We start from the raw sequence: 15,328 nt of genomic DNA, 5'->3' as shown, positions 1-15,328 counted from the left end.
CTGAGCTTAATGTGTGAAAGAAAGGAACCCAAACATCAACATCTAAAGTAAAGGTTTAGCACAACGCAGAGCCAGATGAAGCATATATACAGGTCCCTGAATAGACTCTACTAAAGATGTTGCAGTTCATGAGCTGTTTCTTAACAAAGTGAGCTTTGTTAAAGGAGCACAGCAGGAGAAAGAGAAATGGTCTTTCCAAATTATGGGAAAAAACTCATCTTAATTGTGTTGCTGTATGCACAATAGAGCAAATGCAATTTCATTGAAACATAATTGCAATCAGCTTGAGGTTAAGGTTATGGAAACACTGACTTTAATGAAAAAAATGACTACACATTTTTTAACCCACAATAAAGTGCAATAAGAAGAAAGGGTAATCGAGCAATTAAGCAAATCCGTTAAAAACACATACTTGTAAGAATATATTCCCATTGATTTCAAGCAGAGATTTTTTTTTTGAGAGTAGGTGTCAGCATAGATTTTGTGTCTGATCACAGTGCACACAACATGTGACTCACAATCAGAGATTTACCAGACTTATCATACCCAAAACTATATAATTACACAAATTAAAATCACTTGTCTTTTCACTAACACTTTACAATACGGCCCATGACTAAGCTCAATGAGGAGAGGACTGTAAGGATTTAGAGTCCTGTGGTGGTAATGGGAATGTGTCCCGTGAAAAGAAAGAAAGAAGAATGCACACAGCATCTATTTAACATTTACAGTATGTTGGCATTGTTGGCCTTTTACAGCATGTCCTTTTTTCTTCTTCTGGTCTTTTTGTAGTGGAAAAGGAAGTGACTAGACTAGGGCAGACTTATGGGACTAATCAACACGGCGCTGCAACGTGTGGGCGTATCCATTCTATTTCCAATTTCAGGACACAGGCACAAGTTCAGCGATGATAAATCACTGAGGTTTGTGGGTCACTGTATCAAAACACCACCTGATATAGCGGTGCAAAAAGTGCTGATGACTTGAAAAACAGTTTATTTTTTAGTTTGTTTCATTTTATAAATAAACTGCACATATCACCTGCCAAGGTTTGCGACACTCTTGCATGTGGACAGGGTTGAGTCTGCCCACTAAGAAATTGTGTGGAAAACCTTTGTGAACACGAAGTCTGAAGCTTGGCCTGTGCTAAAGTTGTGACAGAAATTTGAGACCGCCAAGAATTTCTGTCTTGTTCATGAAACGCAATGGTCTATGAGTAAAACGCTCCCAGTTTAAATGGATGAATAACAGGTAAAAGCCTACTCTCAATGACCTAGTGACCGTCATTTGGTAAAAGTCATGGTTTTATTTACTAAATGCTTCCTAAGAAAATGTGGAGGAAAAAAGGATCACCAAGTAACAAGTGATTATACTCAGAGATTATGGGCTGAATTCTCAGATCCTCTTAGCTCATCTTCATCATCCCCTTGGGGCTATATAACTGTGGCTGCTCAGTGGTGTTTAAGAAGTTAGAAAGCAGACTCTGCTGCATTAACAGTGCTCCAAGAAGCTCAGCTGGACAACTGATCAGCAGAGATGGCTTGGGATGGAGGACTTGAGCCTAATGGCACAGAGGGCAAAAACTTCTACATCCCCTTGAACAACAAGACAGGACTCGTGAGGAGTCCTTATGAATATCCGCAGTATTATTTGGCAGATCCATGGTTCTTCAGATTGCTTGCTCTCTATATTTTTTTCCTTGTCATTACTGGATTCCCCATCAACTTTCTGACACTGCTGGTCACCGCTCAAAACAAGAAGCTCCGACAACCTCTCAACTTTATCCTGGTTAATTTGGCAGTGGCTGGACTGATCATGGTCATATTTGGATTCTCAGTCACCATTTTTTCTTGTGTCAATGGCTATTTCGCCTTGGGTCCTTTGAGCTGTGCTATTGAAGGATTCATGGCTACAATTGGAGGTAAAGTTTTGGAATTTCATGCAGATTTAAGAAACTGTAAAAGGTGACATGGTTTAAAGGTTCTCATCATACATCCCGCTCTCTTTCCTCTCAACAGGTCAGGTATCTCTGTGGTCTCTTGTGGTTCTTGCTGTTGAGAGATACGTTGTGGTCTGTAAACCCATGGGAAGTTTCAAATTTACAGCTACCCATGCAGGAGTGGGTTGTGGTTTTACCTGGATCATGGCTTTGGCGTGTGCTGCCCCCCCATTGTTTGGCTGGTCAAGGTACTGAGATATTTACACAAAATTCTGTATCCTATCCATGTCTGGAATGGCAGTCAAGGAGAATGGAAGTGTCTTTTATTTTAGGCGTTTCAGTCTAATTCTAAAAAAAAATTAGTTGTTCCAGATAAGATGATAATATTAAATGCCCAAAGCTTGAATTATAAAAAGCTGAAAAACATAATTCATCATTCATTCATAAGACATCAGCTTACACATACCCAAACTTTTGTTGATTACTTGTAAATCCTCTGTTTGTGCAAAGGAAGGGCTGCAAAATAGAATAGAATAGAACAGAAGAGCCCTTTATTGTCATTGTACAAGTACAACAAAATTGTGGGTGCTCCACACGAACTGTGCTAGAATAAAATATAATAGTAGACAGCAGGAATACATAGGATAAATATACAATCAAGAGGAACGTACAAAAAAAAAAGAAGAGGACAGCTAGCACAAATGGTAATATGCTAACAAAACAAACACACAAACAAACAACAATAATGATAAAATAAGAAGCAACAAAGTAGCAAAGGAAATAACAAGGGGAAGTAATAAAGGAAAACAAACTTAAAGCAGCACAACAAACTCAAACATTTGAAAACAAGAACTAGACACTTCATAAATACAGTTTCCTGACTTAGACCTCATGGATTGGATGGATGAGTGAAAGCATAGCAACCAGGAAGTGCAGCACATCTGTGGGAACATCTGCAGTGTTTGAATGAACTTTCCAAAAAGTTCCAGTCAAAAAGTCAAAAAAAAAAAATTACATAAAAATATATTTACTCTCTGCTTTAGTTTGAGGATAGACTGAATTTCAGTAGCAGCTGGAAGAGCTAAAGTTATCTAAAGGATTTGACTTAAAGTCAATCCTCCACCGGCGGTTCCTATTTTAGCTGTTATTTAAAACACTTGAGGTACATCTTGTCTCAGCTTTGATGTAATATTAACAAAATTATATTAAGACACTGTTTCAAACCATAATGATGACAATGTTCTGGTTTGTTCAGCTTTTTTGCCCCCATTAAATAGCTTTGTTTAAATCAGTTGATTACTTGCTATTTTCTCTGAATGTACCTCTAAAACATGTACTGTGTACATATAATATGTACCTCTGACTGAAGTATTGCTGTAACATTTCCAGAGAATATGCATCTTTGGGATTTAAACTGCTTCTGTTGATGAAGATTTGCTGAGTGAAACATTTCTTCCTCCTGTTCTACTTTTTGAGACGTTCTGTGGATGACACAGAGGATTTACGAACAGTCTTGGCACCGGTTTAATAAATGTTTAGCCTTTGCAAGTCTCAAGGAGGCTGGCATCTCTCCCTTTGAGGTGATATCATTCACTTCAACCGGTGGATGCTAAAAACCTCTTCTGTTTTTTTAACCTGATGCTTCATATTCAACTAACCTTTTATGTATTCCCAGGTACATTCCTGAGGGAATTCAGGTTTCCTGTGGACCTGACTACTACACTCTGGCCCCAGGATACAACAACGAATCTTATGTCATATACATGTTCACCTGCCACTTCTGTGTCCCTGTCTTCACCATCTTCTTTACCTATGGAAATTTAGTCTTTACAGTGAAGGCCGTAAGTGATGTTTATTTCAATTAAATGTTGTTCCTCTATATCCAGATGTTTTTTTTTTTTGTTGTTGTTCAGAATATTAAGGCAATGTTAGAGGTTATCTCCAACAAAACAAACATCCTTACCTGCTGACGTTTTGGTCACATATTTGAACTGATGAAAATACTGATCAGCCTTCATGACCTAAGCCATGTCATCGAATAGTTTTAGCATCAACACTGAAATCAGCACAGACATTATCTAATGATTTCTTCATCTACAGGCTGCATCCCAACAGCAGGACTCAGCTTCTACCCAAAAAGCTGAAAAGGAAGTGACACGCATGTGCATCCTGATGGTTTTCGGCTTCCTCTTGGCCTGGACCCCATATGCTTCCTTTGCTGCATGGATCTTCTTCAACAAGGGAGCTGCATTCACAGCCACAGCCATGGCTATCCCTGCTTTCTTCTCAAAGAGCTCAGCATTGTTCAACCCCGTCATCTACATCCTGATGAACAAACAGGTCAGTTTATTATTATGATCCTGCAAATTAGCAGTTACGGGGACAAGTAAGCAGCTACGATCTGTCCTCATAGCTGCATGCAATTATCGTGTAATGTCTTATAAACCCTATTTTTAATAGTTTTCATGGCAAATATTTATTAGATTCAGGCTCATTTATTGGATTCTTTGCTTTGGGATGATCACAAAAATCACAATGAAGTTTCCTTCATTCTTTTCTTTTTCTTCATTTTATCCCCATTGTAGTTTCGTAACTGCATGCTTTCAACAGTTGGAATGGGAGGTATGGTTGAAGATGAGACCTCAGTATCAACCAGCAAGACAGAAGTCTCCTCGGTTTCTTAAAAATAATACCTACATATCTCCAGCCATACTCCTTCCTGACTTTTCTCTCATTCCGAATGACTGTCTTGACATGGACATGAGAAAATGGATACAAGTTAATTTTCATCTGCAAGATTTTACTGTAATCGTTCCTTACTATTGTATGTGAAAACTTGACTCTAAATCTTTTTTTTTTTTTTTGATGGGATAAGGATCCCCGTTGTATATTTGTGACATAAAGAGGTTTTCGTAGCCTCTGTCATGATATTCTGTTTATATTTTATAAACAAAAAGCCTAGGAATAATATATTAAATGCATGCATGAAAAGATTTATTACTTGATTGTTGCCTTCATTTGAACAGTTCCACAATTCATCCTTAGATTTTATTTGAAACCACTGAGAGGTCTGAGAGATGCAGAAGTAGATTAGATGTAGATTAGATGTTGTTTATATCTTGTAAAAAGTTCATAAAAAGTACAGGAACAATATGTTTCTGTAGGTTCTCAAGGTCATGAAATGAAGGTAGCTGGATTTCTTTTTGGTTCCTGTTGATAGTTCAATTCTCATCCAAGAGCCTTCTTAAGTGTAAAAAAATGACCCCCCCCCCCCCCCCCCCAAAAAAAAAAAAAAAAAAAACCCAAACAAACCCCAAAACAAACAAAAATAACAAAACAAAACAAAACAAACAAACCCCCAAAAAACAGATAAAGAGTCACAGCTATTTAGCCCCTGCAGGGGTTGTCCACTTAGAGATGGTCCTCAGACTTGCCCTATAATCATATAAGTGATTAGTATTAGTATTCTGAGATTTGAGAGAGTAAAGGAGACCATCTATATCCAGCCATTATTGAACAGAGGTGTTAGCCTGTAACAGCTATCAGTCATTCAGTCTTGAGAACCCTTCCCAGTTCACAATGCCCATTCACACCATTTCCCATCTATATCCTCCTTTTCTGTCTTCTGCCAACAGCAGAGGGGGCAGCCATTCTTAACCTGGGCTTCGACCTGCCCTTTATGATGCAACCCTCCTTATTTAGCTAGGCTTGGGAATGACACTAGGAATAAACTAGTTAATGGCCCTGATGGCAGGGTCAGAAAGAATCACTTAAACCAATGCTAAATAAACAATAACATTGTAGGAAAATAGTCATTGTTTGTTTACATATTTGTATGAATATATTTTTATTTTATGAAAGCCACTAGGAGCCATTGAAGAAGTGCGTGTAACATCAGAGCTGAATGTTTCTGGTAGTGAAGTAAATGACAACTGTCCTCAGTGTTGGGGAGTAACGGAATACATGTACCGCCGTTACGTATTTAAAATACAAAATATGAGTAACTGTATTCCGTTACAGTTACCGTTTAAAAGGGTGGTATTTAGAATACAGTTACTTTGCTGAAATTAGGGATTACACTGCGGTACTTTCCTGTTTCATATTGTGGCGGGTCAGGACTGTTTGGGTTTTGTTTGACAGCTATGTTCTGTTGTTCTGTTGTTCCAGGCGGCAGCGTTACTGTTGCCATGGTTACAGGGTGACGCTCTCTGTTTCCTGGGTGAGAGAGGCCTTTTTGTTGTTGTTGTTGTGCTAAGCTAATAGGCAGAATGCTACAGGCATAGCCCTAAAGAATGTAGCCTCATGGGCAGTGTAGTCCGTGCTGCAGGGAGAATGGACTGCCATACCCATTATGTGTCTGTGAGCGAGGGAGGGAGATAAAGGAAAAGTACGAGCTGTCATCGAGCAGAAACGGGAGCTGGAAGCATGTAAATATAATAATAACCACTGCAGCCAAGAAGAGTGCCTGACGAGCCCAGTTGTAAGTAAGCTATTAAGACTCGACTGTACATTGTGTTTCCTCCGGAACAGTACGTTCCTGTTGGAGCAGCCTTTCAACGCCTCTCTCTGTCTCTCGCTAGCAAAGTTGACCCAGACAACAAAGTAAAGCTATTTTTCGGCTACTAGCCTGACACAAACCCGACATATTAACCAGAGGTCCCTTTACTACGGTTCGGAGCCGCGGACCTTCAGTAATAGTAATAAATCACACAGCAATAGTACATTCATGCAGTTGTAAAAAGCATGATAATATATTAAGTAATCCAAAGTATTCAGAATACGTTACTCTCATTGAGTAACATAACGGAATACGTTACAAAATACATTTTGGGGCATGTATTCTGTATTCTGTAGTGGAATACATTTTAAAAGTAACCTTCCCAACACTGACTGTCCTTTAGGTAATGATCAATATGAAAAAAGATCCATCCATTTGCTTCTGCTTGTCCTTTTCAGGGTCGCTGCCATGAAAAAAGATGAATTTATTAATTAAAATGTTTGAGCCTGGTTTGTGAAAATTAAAGGGCCATAGATTCAAATATGATACATACCTCAGACTGTTGCAGGATGTGGCAGTTTGAAGAAATATCTGCAGCAGAATGATTACAGGAACCAGTCATGGAGGAACTGATAGCTGATGCATCATTCATAAGAACTCCTGTATGAGATATATGATGGATAATGAATAATTGCTGGAACTTACTGGAAAATAATCCATCACTAAATCATTTAATGCCAATTTGCTGAGAATTACCCCCCAAATAAATCATTGATCACGTTTCTGTGTATCTCTGATCCCACATCAATTTGTCACTTGTTGTGGTTTATTCCACATTAGTTATGTGGTTTGTGCACTTTAGTGTACTGAGTAACATTCCTCACCATCAACCCCTTAACACCTAGTGTATCGTATTTGATACAAAGAGTTTTTTGTGAATATTTCAGAATTCTACATCATCAGTGTAAATTTCCACCGTTGAAAAATCGAAATATCTAAATGTTGGTGTTTGAGCAGATCTGAGTATAATCTGTCTTATAAATTAATCTACAAGGCTGATACTTTTATTGTTGCTACCACACTACATAATTTAAATAACCTGATCCTGCAATGAATGATTTAAAGCATTTTTCCCTGAATTTAAAAAGGGATAAACAATGTTATTAAACGTAAGAGAATTTTGACCTGGTTTAAGAAGGAGAAAACTAACATTGCTCTCCTGCAAGAAACTCACCTTTCGGATTTGGAACACCTAAAACTATAGAGAGAATGGGTGGGGCAGGTATGCTATTCTTCCTTTTCATCAAGTAAGAGAGGGGTTGCAATTTTAATACATAAAAATACCCCATTTGTTCTCACAAAGTGTATTAAAAATGATCAGGGTAGATTTGTTATTATAATAGGACGTTTATATGGGAAATCTGTTTTGATATAAATCTGTTCCAAATGTATATCAGGGAAACTTTTACTCAAAATGTATAAAAGCAATATCTGCTAATTTGACCACATTTAGTGTTCTTGCAGGAGATTTCAATTGCACTGTACACCCATAAATGGATTAAAATCCATCCATCCAGCCATTCACTTCCGCTTATCCTTTTCAGGGTCGCGGGGGGCGCTGGAGCCTATCCCAGCTGTCATAGGGCGAGAGGCGGCGTACACCCTGGACAGGTCGCCAGTCTGTCGCAGGGCTAACACATAGGGACAGACAACCATTCACACTCACATTCACACCTAGTGGCAATTTGGATTATCCAATTAACCTATCCCCACAAGCTGCATGTCTTTGGACGGTGGGAGGAAGCCGGAGTACCCGGAGCGAACCCACGCAAACACGGGGAGAACATGCAAACTCCACACAGAAAGACCCCAGCCTGATGGTGGAATTGAACTCAGGACCTTCTTGCTGTGCAGCAACAGTGCTAACCACCGTGCCGGATTAAAATCCACCACCCACAAATTCAGTATCTAGAATGCGGGAAGCTATCAAGGGGTTGTGTTCTGACTTGCAGCTGGTAGACGTATGGAGAACTGTTCATCCAGGTGAAAAAGATTATACATTTTATTCAAATCCACATAAGAGTTTCTCCCATATTGATTATTTCTTTGTCTCGAGGGAGACAAGGAAATAGGTCCCTGATAGAGTTTGTCTTTTTGTTGTTTTTGATTTTGTTGTATTTTTGTTTGTTTGTATCAAAAAATCCAAATAAAGAGATAAATAATGAAAGAAAAATCTAAATAAATTGCACAAACATTTAAAAGCGATTAAAAAAATGGCTGATATAGCAAATATTATATAAATTAAAAGTCATATAAAGACATTAAAATGTAATTATTTTTTAAACAAATTTGTCAAATGGTTCAATAAACACTACATTTTCAAAAAAATGTGAATTTTCTGGTAATTTTTTCATGCTTCAGGTTTTAAAGGGTGAGCTAATTAATGTGTCACATTAAGTAAAGTGAGGCCCTTGGCTTCCTCATTACCCTCACAGTTATTTAATAAAATATAAATAAAACATAAATATTTAATAAATTAAAATGACTACAGGATTCTCAACAAGCATTTTAATCACTGTATTCAAGTTACAGACAGATTAATATTCTCATTTATGTACAGCACTGAAACCAACACATCTAATAAACAGATTTTGCAACTGTTTCATTCAGCCTAAAGATTTAATCGTTGAACTTTGTGGAAACACAAATGTTACTGATATAGTTACTGATGTTTGTCACAATAGTGCATACATGCAAACCAATCACAGACTTCTTTTTATGAATGTAATATACAGGAAGAGTAACCACACAAGTTAACCGTGAGGAGACTCGTGCGAATAGGAATACGAGAATGAGAATGATGTATTGCTATTCAGTGCATATGAAGAGGAACTAACATTAAAGCAAATGGTTATGGTGAAAATGTAAGTTGTAAAAATAACCTGTGAGCCACAAGGGTGACATGTCTTGGGCAGATATCACTGTTAGGAGGCTCTGGGGTGGACGCAGAATGTGATGTAGTGATTGCATCTACTGGCTGTCTTCATCCCGGTGTCTCCCTGGAAGAGCTGCAGGAAGCAGCAAGAGGGAGATCTGGGCTTCTCTGCTTAGATGACTGATTCTGCAATAAACAGGAATAATGATTGCTCTTTACTGTTGGAGTTAGGAAATCCCTGATTTACTTATTTTATTATTTTTCATAGATTTTTTTTTCATTTTATCATATTCTGTAATTAAAATGATAAAGAAATGAAATGATAATAAAATAAATAATAATTGCTGAGACACACTACAGTATATGTTGATATATAGGCGTAGTAGGAGAATGGCCAAACTGTTTGTGTGAGACTTGTTTTCACTTTATAGAAAAAAGATAAAATTACATCACCCTTATCCTGGCTTCTTTTACATCTTAGAATTAGATTATAGACTTTATTGATCACTAAAATGTCATCTGCATCTAGGTACATAGTAGACCCCATATATGCCTGCTTGGGGGCCCTTCTGGCTGTTTTAATGCTTAGATCTGATGATCACTGTTGGCTTGCCTTTAGTGTCATCAGCTTTGAAATGAGTTGGCTGAGGAGATAAGGCCAGCAGAATAAATGATTTCCCTTTATGAGTGATTCTGTTACATTTGATTTCTTATTTTTTGGTTATCTTTCTTTATTTGTTTTCCTAATTGCAGCATTTTTCGTCTTTAAATAATTTGCTTTATTTTTTGTAATATTTAACCTTTTTAATTGTTTATTCTATCCCTTAAGTGTTCTGTCAAAACACTTTGAAAGTTGTTTCTCTGTTTTTAAAGGGATATATCGCTTAAATCAGTTTTGTTGTTTGTTACAGTTTTTATATTTTATACTTTTCATATGTAGATATTTGCTTCATATTTAATGCTAGGCACCGTGTGAGGCTAGGATACCGGTATTTTGTTTTGTCTTGCACAACAACATTAAAGGTCTTGAATCTATTTATTGTACTGTTATAAGTCTGTTTATTGTTTATTCTGTCAATTAACATTTTACTGTATTTTTTGTTTTTCTTTTAACTACCTTTGGTGAGTCTTTTTAAATCTGTTATTTTTCATTGTATCTCCTGTATTTTTTCATACAATTAATAATAACAACAACAACAACAACAACAACAACAACAACAATAATAATAATAATAATAATAATAATAATAATAATAATAATAATAATTTCATATAATTCATATAACATCAAATTTAAATTTAGGTTAATTGAGGTTAGCATGATCAACATGAACTTTATTCCAATGTTGAATATTAACTCAGAGCTTTAACAGTTGCTAGTGTTCTCAGAGTAATAAATTTACAAATACTACTAATAAAAGCTCCTATTTACAAGTGGTCACCGCAGTGGGTGGATGTTTGATTTGGCAGCTTTGCCCTTCTTGATGCAACTCATTAAGAGAGAACATATGAAAGAACTAAACATCATTTAATGTAGAACACAGTTTTAATAAATGCATTATTTTGTGATTAGACAACAATGTAGCTACATAGCAGAGCGAGAAAAACACTGACAGGAAGTAGGGCAGGACTCCCAAAGCCTTAAAACATGGTGGCAGAAATGTAGCAGATGGAGACTTGGACGACTGATAAGGATGAGGTTGATGTTGGGAGGAGCTTTACAGCACGAATGGGAATCCTGCAGGCAGAATGACAGAAGAGCAGTGAGATTTATAGCACATGTGACAAAAACTGATTGGTTTGCAGGAGCAGGGCAACAAAAGGATTGGGCCCGAGTGATGACGACAGCGTTGAGTTTGACAGTGTGGGAATATGGAAGTAATGTAAAGAATAGACCAGCAGCCACCCAGGAAATCAGACAGATAAATGAATAGAGATCTTCTTTCATTTCATTAGCTGGCCACCAATTAGTATACACATCAGTGTTATCACATCAAATTATCAGTCAAAGTTGCAATGGTTTGTTAATCTATTTTGTTCAGTAATCTTTGAAAATAACCTTAATTTGTAAGTACAGGGTATTATATAATACCTTATTATATTGTGTACAGGGCATTAAGTAGCCTCTTTATGACCACATAAAGGGGCTACTGTTACAGGGTTGTAGTATGTCGATGATATCGCCACATGCAAAAGTACATTGCTAAAAAGCTTTTAAGCTAAAACTTGCATCAGCATCTCTATACACAGGCTTATAACCACAACGTTTGACATAGTTCATTGCGGTCATGCGTAAAGCAGTGGGATAAGAATTTTTACCTCCAAGTCCGAGTCCATAGCTCTCAGTCATGAGTTGCTGCCCAATGTGGAGGACTTAAAATATCTCAGGTTCTTGTTGACATGTGAGTGAACTTGGGTATTTTATTGTATTGTTTACTCCTACCCTTATGCTGTCACATTATGCTTATATTTCAGATAGGTCTTACCACCTTACACATTCCTATGGCGTTTAATCTATTTTAAAACAACCAGTATAGTTCATTCAACTCATAGCACTTGGTGCTCGACCAAAAAGCTAAGGTGTGCAGCCCTGGTGTGCTTGACTCGCTTCTTTTCTTTATTAAGTGGATTAACCTGATCTAGCTTTACCACACCCTTTTGTGTCAGCACCGTCTTGATCGGGTAACTGTAATTACATGATCTAAAGATGCCTCTTGTGGGAGATGTTGCCCTCTACTGTCAGTAAGGAGAGATATGTGCTTGGCCAGGTTAAATCTTTAGTAGGAACACTAAAATAATTGTAAGCTCTGAACAGCATGGCAGGAATTCTTCATGGGAAAAAAAGCAAGCTTTTCTGTCAGCTGCTATTAGCCAATTTAAAGCCTGATGAATGCAATATTTAAATTATATGCCATTTGCTTCATTAAAAAATTGCAGCATTAAAAAAAGATGAAGATAAAAGATGAAAATGAAAAGATGAAATGTAGATTTAATGGTGCTACATCAAGCGTATATCACTACCTTAAATAGCAGGGGGAATTAAAGTAAGCACACATACACTGATACGCAATTTTAAATTCACAAACACTCATGTTTGTGAATCAAGTTGTCCAAATCAAGTGGTTCGGACTCAACATGTTGACTAGTGCCCATAAAAATATATTCTACATCAAACAGACAATTAAAAAGAAAAATGCCCCGATATAGAAAAATGTGTTTTAAAAAGACAGAGGAGTTTCTGTTTTGTGGGCAAAAAGTGAAGTCTTACCCATCACCTTGTCGACCACCAGCATGCACTTACTCAAATCAAAAACAATCGGCTCAGAAAGAAAAAGAAAGACAAATAATACGTAAACCAACCTGCTTGTTCATCAGCACACAGATAACAGGACTGTGCACTGTTAACCTCTAAAGGTGATGATGGCACCGAAGGGAGATTCAATGCAGTGAAAGTGGCACACGGTATCCAAAGTACTAGACGCACATCATGACGCACACACATCTCACTTCCCTAACAGTCTTCTGGCTGTAATCCTGTTACTGGGCTGCAAAGTAAAGTGTCTGAGATAAGATCCTATGATCAGCATTTGCAACAGTTTACCAAAGATTTAATTAAAAAGCAGCTATAATGTAAATCTTTTTGTTTGAGGATTTGTTAAAGTATTAATTTTCATTTCAATTCAGGTTAGATTTTTTTTGTGCGCAACCCAGATTTTCTGTGCGCAGAGACCATGCCAACAGTGGGCAATTGCGCACACGCGCAACTTAGAGGGAAGTGCTCGTATATAATATTGTGAAAAAGTAAGACTTACAACAAGCACTGCATCTCCAGTAAAACCATAATTTACACTGCTGGCTTCATAATTTGTTTGATGGATTTCAAGCTTTTCCGAATCTTAGCTGTCAGGTTTTATACATGCCTGTGCTATAGTATAGTTTGGCCTGTTCATACTGTTTAATACTTTTTTCATACTTTTTAATTGCTCAATAAAATAATGGTTTCATAAGGTGTTTTAGGTTTATAAAGGTTAGAAAGTGATGGTATCAAAAACGCAAATATTCAGGGGCCTGAATACACATGTGTGCTAAGTTTGGTAGGGTGCAGACAAAGAAAGAAACAACCAAACAGAAAAAATGTCTTCATATTTTGTGTCCAACAAGCACAACTTTCTGTTCATCTTTTAATTTTTTTTTACTTTGAGTGTAAGTTCTCCAGACTTAATGGCTGTTTTCTGAGTTATTCTTTGGATATTGGCTGATTTTCCACAAATCTTTTGTCCAGTCCTTGTACCTGACCAATCTCAAAATATTTTTTTGTTTGTTAATCCACTTAAAACAATGTAGTTTGTTGTTGATTTTTTGTTGTTGTTTTGGTTTATGAACTTAAATTGTTTTATGTATGTATTGTATATAGGTGTAGACTTGTATTTAGTTAAACATGTATGGATTAAAAAAATGTTGAATTCTGAATTTTGATTTGTAAATAATGGAATTTGAAATAAGCGGTTAGGAACAGTAAAAGAAAAAAAAAAAACGTCTATCTAAAAAAGAGCTCCTAACTCAAGGGACAAATCAGTTGTAAGTCTACATTAAAAAGCAATTCAGCAAAGAATTAATTTTAAACTGTATCTTTAGTCATTTTTTTTAACTTACAGCCTTTTCCAGAAAAGCCATCATTTGCTACAATTCAAAGTCATGTCTATAAGATCCCTGTCATCAGTGGTGATCTTATCAGATTGATGGAATTATAAATACAGATAATGACATTTTGACTCACCATGCAATAACAGGTAGTAAGCACCTGTGAACAGCTTAATTTTAGCACGGGAATGATCCCAAGTGCACTGCCAGTGCAGTAAAAGCATACCTGAATAAAAAACGAAAAATCATCCTGACAGAGAACAGAACAAAAGGCAGCCAACATCTAAAGAAGAGCTCTGAATGCCCTTCAAGAAGACTGCAGAATTATTCCTGAAGCCTTCTTAAAGAAAAAAGAAGAAAGTTTGCCTATGAGAGTTCAGACTGTGCTGAAGAATAAATGTGGTCATAACAAATACTGACCTTCAATCTTGTTACAATTGTACATTACCTAAGCTGCAACATGACTTCTACTGAACCTAAAGCTTTTCATGTGTTTCAAATGTGCATTGGCAAAGATTTCAAGAACTAAACACTGAGTATAAAGCAGTTGCTGTAATTAAATGCCTTAATGGTCTTGCTCCCCCACACCTTTCCGAGTTACTTCAGCCTTATATTCCTTCATGGACCCTCAGATCAGCTGACCAGCTGCTGTTGGTTGTCCCAAAATCAAGGCTTAAACGTAGAGGAGAACGAGCCTTTTCAGTTATGGCCCCAAAACTTTGGAATACGCTGCCTTTAAATATTAGACAGGCATCTTCGTTTCCTGTTTTTAAAATGCTTTTGAAAACACACCTTTTTTTGATAGCATTCAGACTGGCTTGAGTTGTTATGTTTTTTATGTGTTTTATTATGTTTTATGTGAGTGTCAGTGATTGTATCTTGTGTTTTACCCTGTGTTTCTGTACAGCACTTTGGGCAAACTTTTTGTTTTTAAACTTGCTATATAAATAAACTGGATTTGGATTTGGATTTACATGACTAAGTGTTTATGCAGCAGTTCCAAATGACACATTCTGTTCTTGTTTCAGCAGAAGCTTTACAAAGGATTACTATCAGTGTGACTATAGTGTGATGACAGCTATTCTCAAATGTGCAACTGTGACTTGCATGTTCCACCTTGGTATATTTTTTGGAACTAGCCGGGCTACTACTTCAGCTAGCCATAATTTGCATTAGCTAAATCTTATCTTTTGCTCAAGAACATAAAGTTTGGAATTTAATTGAAAATGTCCCTTAAATGTGTGATGTTCTGCTTTGGTTTTAAGTAGCAAATAATCAAACCAGCATGTAAAAGTTAAGCAACCACACCAGTATG

At 36.8% G+C, this 15,328-nt stretch overlaps 1 protein-coding gene across 1 annotated transcript; it reads left to right on the top strand.

Moving 5' to 3' along the window:
- Positions 1 to 1,472: 1,472 nt before the first annotated feature.
- On the top strand, positions 1,473 to 4,933 carry LOC102779316 (green-sensitive opsin). Its single transcript, XM_006783088.3, has 5 exons — positions 1,473 to 1,921; positions 2,019 to 2,187; positions 3,615 to 3,780; positions 4,040 to 4,279; positions 4,525 to 4,933. The coding sequence occupies exons 1-5, from the start codon at positions 1,537 to 1,539 to the stop codon at positions 4,621 to 4,623; spliced, it is 1,059 nt and encodes a 352-aa protein (XP_006783151.1). The 5' UTR covers positions 1,473 to 1,536; the 3' UTR covers positions 4,624 to 4,933.
- The last annotated feature ends 10,395 nt before the right edge of the window (positions 4,934 to 15,328 follow it).

Source organism: Neolamprologus brichardi, chromosome 5, assembly GCF_056152115.1.
Source record: "Neolamprologus brichardi isolate AB-2024 chromosome 5, ASM5615211v1, whole genome shotgun sequence".
Classification (NCBI taxonomy): domain Eukaryota; kingdom Metazoa; phylum Chordata; class Actinopteri; order Cichliformes; family Cichlidae; genus Neolamprologus; species Neolamprologus brichardi.
This window is presented reverse-complemented; position numbering and strand designations above follow the sequence as displayed.

Bases quoted from the DNA above. Each gene is read 5' to 3' on its own strand.
- LOC102779316 (XM_006783088.3), top strand. From the start codon at position 1,537: ATGGCTTGGGATGGAGGACTTGAGCCTAATGGCACAGAGGGCAAAAAC. The intron at 3,781-4,039 runs GTAAGTGATGTT...CTTCATCTACAG, and splicing joins TAGTCTTTACAGTGAAGGCC to GCTGCATCCCAACAGCAGGA. The intron at 4,280-4,524 runs GTCAGTTTATTA...TCCCCATTGTAG, and splicing joins ACATCCTGATGAACAAACAG to TTTCGTAACTGCATGCTTTC.